General features: G+C 58.2%; 1 protein-coding gene across 1 annotated transcript in view; it reads left to right on the top strand.

Moving 5' to 3' along the window:
- Positions 1–5,841, top strand: part of KCNT1 (potassium sodium-activated channel subfamily T member 1) — a 94,635-nt gene that overhangs the window by 66,782 nt on the left and 22,012 nt on the right. Inside the window, exons 7-9 of the mRNA XM_007947042.1 lie at positions 11–275; positions 362–676; positions 1,517–1,704. Of these exons, the coding sequence (XP_007945233.1) occupies positions 11–275; positions 362–676; positions 1,517–1,704 (768 nt within the window). The remainder of the gene's footprint in view (positions 1–10; positions 276–361; positions 677–1,516; positions 1,705–5,841) is intronic.

The following is a 5,841-nucleotide window of genomic DNA, read 5'->3' as shown; positions in this document are numbered from 1 at the left end:
CGGGCCGCAGGGCCGCACCCATCCCGTCTCTGCGGGGCTTCGGGCCACGCCCACCGGCCCGGTCACGCCCACCCCGCCGGGTCGTGCCCACTGGGCCACGCCCACCTCCGCGGACCGCCGGGCCACGCCCACTTTCAAGGACCTCCGGGCCGACGCCCACAGGGCCGCGCCCACTCTAATACACAGCGTCCACGGCGCTGGGGCCATGTTCTCAGGGGAGGGACCCCGAGCCAGTTCCTGGGGGCCTGGTCACTTCCGGAAGCTCCAGATTTCCTGTGGGGGCAAGACCCCCAAGTCCAGCCTCCTTTGTGTTCCTAGTCTTACCTGGGGCCCCATGGCTGAGATCACATCGCGTCCTTAGCCCTCCGCCAGGGCCGCGCGGAGGTGGGGGCGTGGCTAGGCCAGCTGCGGCCCCCGGCTGGGCGGGAAGGGCGTCTGCGGGTCCCCCTGACTCTGCGGCGGTCAGGACCTGGTATTCGGGGAGGCACATTAACAGGGCAGGGCTCGCCGCAAGGGAGCGGTCTGTGGGCTCTCGGGGATCCGCGGCGGGTCCTGCCCACTGACGGCTCGCCCCCGCAGAACGACTTCCACCGCGCCATCTTGCGCACGCAGTCGGCCATGTTCAACCAGGTCCTCATCCTCTTCTGCACGCTGCTGTGTCTCGTCTTCACCGGGTGAGGGCGCCCGGCGCCACGCACGGGACCGGGCGGCGGGGGCGGGAACCACGCACGAGGCGGGGCGGCGGGGAGGGGTCGAACCACCCACAGGGCGGGGCGGCGGGGGCGGGGACCACGCACGGGGCGGGACGGCGGGGGGGAGGGAGGAGGAGGGCAGGGGGGAGGGAGGGAGAGGGGCATGCACGGGGCACAGCGTCCAGCCGTGGGCTGGTGCGGGAGTCGAGAGTCTTGTGGGGTGATCCGGGCCCAGGGGTATGCAGGGCAGTCAAGCCCTACACATGGGGTGTGAGGGGTTCTGTGGGGACTAGCAGCACACACGGGTTCTAGAGGGCCCAGGGGGAGGCTGGGCCTGCTTGGGGTATTGGAAGGGGCCCTGTGGGGTGAGCCAGGACTGGGAGGAAGCAGCCATCCACGTGTTGGGGCACAGAGCGATCTTGGGGGCCCACTCCCAGGCTTTCATGTCCAAGAGGCCAGGTCAGGGCCGGGAGACCAGCTGGCCACTGGCATTAGGACCAGGGTGGCTCTGGACCCAGCACCTCGGAGGCCCGAGGGAACCTGTGGCCAGCTTCTGAGTCTGCTGGAGGCAGCTCCAAAGTGGGGGATGGGGGTCTGGTTCATTCAGGGCTCTTTGTCCTAATGTTCAGCTGAGAGCAGGTCTGGGGTGTCCAGGGAGGTGAGGGTGCCTGGAGCTCAGGGGGGACTGGAAGCCGGCTCAGCCCCATTATTGGCACCCCTAGTTTAGACTCAGAGTTGGGTGGGCTGGGCTCCTTGTCAGTGGCCCCCTCCAGCATGGTTGCAGCTCCTCCGGGCCGAGGCCCCTCACTGCCCCGCGCGTGGCCCCTGCAGGACCTGCGGGATCCAGCACCTGGAGCGCTCCGGTGGGAACCTCTCCCTGCTGACCTCCTTCTACTTCTGCATTGTCACTTTCTCCACCGTGGGCTACGGCGATGTGACGCCCCAGATCTGGCCGTCCCAGCTGCTGGTGGTCATCATGATCTGTGTGGCCCTCGTGGTGCTCCCGCTGCAGGTGGGAATGCCCGCGGGAGGGGACAGTGCGGGGGTCTCAGGGACCGGGAGGCTCGGGTGGTCAGGGCAGCAACAGCCAAGGCCTATGCCCCGAGCTGGTGTCTGTGCAGAGCCGGCCCAGGCCGCCTTCCGCAGCGACAGTGGGTCTGTGCTGTTGGGGTGGGGTTGGGGTGGGCCGGGCAGGGTCTGTAGGTCCCTGCAGTCAGTGGAGGGGGCTTCTTCTGTCCTCGTCCTGCGATCTGGGCAGGCACGGAGCAGGAGCCAATGATGGGTGCTGCCACACCGTCCCTTCTGCTCCCACCACGTGCTTAGGCCTCCCATGGGCGAGGAGGGAAGCCCCGTGGACAGAGGGCCCGCAGAGCCCCAGACAGGCACATACCACCCCGGGCAGGTTCAGAGGGGTACCCGGCTGATCAGACCCCAGAGTGGAAGCAGCCTCTGGGCTTCACTGATTAATATGCAAAGACTGAGCACCTGGCCAGTGATCTCTCTACGAGGGTCGGCCCTATGATCGGCCTTCCCTCCTTCAGTCATCTCCCCAGGGAGCACCCTGAAAGGAGTGAGACCACGAACTCACACTCGTGCCCCTTCCGGAATGCGACGCCTGCCACAGCTGACCGTGGCAAGCATCTTCAGCCAGGTCCCCTGAGCCCCTGCAGCCACCCTCCAGGCAGGTGCCATTGCCCACCATGCAGATAGGGAAACAGCTTCTGCGAGCTCTCTGCCTGCCCAAGGCCACTGAGCCCGAGAGGTGGGGCTCCAGCTCCCATGCCCCCACCTGCGGAGCCACCTGTATGCTCAGGGCGGGGCCTGGTAAATTCAGTGTGATGACAATCATCGAAGGAGAGTGGAGCACTTCGCCTGACACAGGACGCAAGTGGCACCTGGTCCCACTGTGCAGTTAAAGATGCTCTGAACAAGCATGCAAGCAATCTTGGGGCTGGGACAGAGAAGGTGGGGAGACATCACGGGGCCAGCCCGACACCGGCCCGAGCTGGCCAGGCTGGCCCCACTGTGACAGCTCCACAGAGCCAGCTACAGGCCCCTGGAGGCCCTCCCAGCACACCTGTGTTCACGTGTGTGGATTTCCTTAACAGGAGCCAAAGCCATGCCCAGAACTCACACCCAGCAGCATGAGCCAGGTTGACGGACGCAGGCTTGCCATCCACAGCCCCGAAGAGGGACAATGAAACGAGCGCTCAGTGCCCATTCTGGGTGTGCCCCAGGCAGTGGCCATTACATATCCAAAGAGAAGTCCTCAACCTGCTCCAAGTCACGTCACAGTCACTCCCAGGAGGAGCACCTGGACATGCAGGGGCAGCGCTCTGGGGCCATCCAGGCAGGAGGCCACCACCTGTCTGTGAGTGTCATGGTCACTCTGAGGCCATCCAGGCAGGAGGCCACCACCTGTCTGTGAGTGTCTGCTGGCTGTGTGTTGCTGCTGTGGGGCTGGAGGCTATGCCACGGGTATTTCAAATTCCAGCAGGGTCACCCGTGGTGGCCAAGTTTCAGTGGGGCTTCCAGACTAAGATGGAGCAGCAGGAAGGATGTGGCAGTCCACTCCTGAAAGATGTGGTCACTGAAACCCTCATAAACACTGCCTGCTGTGTTACTGGGAAACCGCGACTGGCCCTGAAACGTCATCTGGAAGACGAGCCCCACAGGTCAGACCAAAACCAGAAACCAAGCTCACTGCCATCAAGTCAATTTCAACTCATAGCGACCCCTCTGGATTTCCAAGGCAGTGAATCTTTATGGAAGTAGATTGCCCCGTCTTCCTTCAGCAGAGTGGCTGGTGGATTTGAACCATCAGCCTTCTGGTTAGCAGTCAAATCCCTTAGGAACTACACCACCAGAGTGAAGGTACTCAAAATATAACCAGGGAAGAGCTGCTTCCTCAGAGCAGAGTCAGCCTTGATGTGGAAGGAGTAAAGCTTTCGGGACCTTCATTTGCTGATGTGGCACGACTCAAAATGGGAAGAAATAGCTGCAAACATCTGTTAATGATTGGAACGTGGAATGTACAAAGTATGAATCTGAAAATTGGAAGTGGTCAAAAATGAAATGGAACATGTACAGACTGACATTGCGACTGCAGTGGACTGCCGTTGGCCATTCTGAGTCAGACAGTCACGTGCTCTGCTATGCTAGGTGTCTCGGCTCTCTCGTGCTGCTGTGACAAATGCCACAGTGGGTGGCTTTACCAAACAGGACTTTATTCTCGTATATGTTAGGAGACGATGTCAGGAGAGTGCTGGCTTGAGGTGCTGGGTGACGGCCCCTTCATCTTGGGCTTCAGCTCTGCCTCTCGTTCCAGGCCCGCAGGGGCTGGAGGCTTCTCGTAACTGAGGCACCTGCTGGCTGCTGAGGCTGACGAACTCAGGCTGGCAAGTAAAGTGGTACAGTCCCCGGATGCACAGGCCCAGGCAGGCCCCGGTTCAAGTCCAGGAGCGAGCCCCAGAGCAGCAGGCAACACAGCAGGCCGCCGAGAGGAAGGCTCGGCAGCTGCAGGATCCAGATGTGCCAGAAAGCTGGGCACCTTTCCAGAGCTGCTGCTTGTGTGCTGGAAATGGGTCGCACCGTGAAGGCACCTCCCCTTCAACTGCGTAGGTGCCCACTGCAGCTCCACCGCGGAGATGGCTACAATCGCATCGTGGGCAGTAACCGCATCCAGCTGCCCAGCCGCTCAACCGCGGCGCAGCCAAGTGGACACACAGCTTTAACGGCCACACCAGGATTGACAAGTAGAAGAGCAATGGTGTTGCACTTGTTTTCAGGAAGGACGTTCCAAGATCTCTCCTGAAGTACAGTGCTGTCAGTGATGGGGTAATATCCATACGCCTACAAGAAAGACCGGGAGCTCTGGTAGCATAGTGGCTAAGGCACTTGACTGCTAACCAGAAGGCTGGCGGTTCAAACCCACCAGCCACTCCTCGGAAGGAAGGTTGGGCAATCCTACTTCCGTAGTGATACTGCCTCGGAAACCCAAGGAGGGGTCGCTATGAGTCAGGGCTGACTCGACGGCACATAACAACAACAACAACAACAAGAAAGACCAGTTAATGTGACTGTTACTCAGATTTCCACACCACCAGCTAAGCCAAAGGGGAAGCAATTGAAGATTTTTACCATGTTCCACGGTCTGAAACGGATCAAACATGCACTCAAGGTGTATGAATAATTACTGGTGGTTGGAATGTGAAAGTTGGAAGCAAAAAAGAATAATACCTTTTTTCAACATCATGAATGGCCACTTTACACGTGGACCTCACAAGGTGGAATACACTGGAATCAGATCGACTGCATCTGTGGAAAGAGGTGGTGGAGAAGCTCAATGTCATCAGTCAGAACAAGGTCAAGGGCCGGCTGTGGATCAGACTATCAATTGCTCACGTGCAAGTTCAAGGTTTAGCTGGAAAAAAATGAAAACAAGTCCACAAGAGCCAAAACACTGCCTTGATTTTATCCCACTTGAATGGAGAGACCATCGAAGAATAGATTTGATGTATTGAACATCACTGATCAAAGAGTTGTTTGATGACATCAGAAACACCATACATGAAGAAAGCAAAGGGTCATTAAAAAGACAGGAAAGGAAGAAGAGACCACAACGGATGTCAGAAGAGACTGAAACTTGCTCTTGAATAGAGAGTAGCTAAAGAGAATGGAAGAAATGATGAAGTAAAAGAACTGAACAGAAGATTTCACAGGGCAGCTGAGAAGACAAGGTAAAGTATTACAATGAAATGTGCAAAGACCTGGAGTTGGAAAGTAAAAGGGAAGAACCCAGTCAGCGTTTCTGAAGCTGAAAGAACTGAGGAAGCAATTCAAACCTCACATTTCAGTGTTGGAGGGTTCTATGGGCGAAATACTGAATTATGTGGGAAGCATCAAAAGAAGCTGGAGGATACACAGTCACTGAACCAAAAAGAGTTGGTCAGTGTTCAGCCATTTCAGGAGGTGGTACGTGATCAAGAACCAAGGGTGCTGAAGCTGCACTGAAGGAATTGCCAAAAAGCAAGGCTTCACGGGGAGTGTACCCAAGACCACGTATAGGGTTGGCAGACAATGACCCTATAAGTGTATTTGTATGATCTGAATTCCCAGGTGTATAGTAGAGTTAACAAGGGACAAGGTT

The sequence above is a fragment of the Orycteropus afer genome, unplaced genomic scaffold (genome assembly GCF_000298275.1).
Source record: "Orycteropus afer afer isolate SDZICR_OR568_19922 unplaced genomic scaffold, OryAfe1.0 scaffold00174, whole genome shotgun sequence".
Lineage (NCBI taxonomy): Eukaryota > Metazoa > Chordata > Mammalia > Tubulidentata > Orycteropodidae > Orycteropus > Orycteropus afer.
The sequence above is the reverse complement of the archived record's forward strand: the minus strand, read 5'-3'. Positions and strand labels throughout refer to the sequence as shown.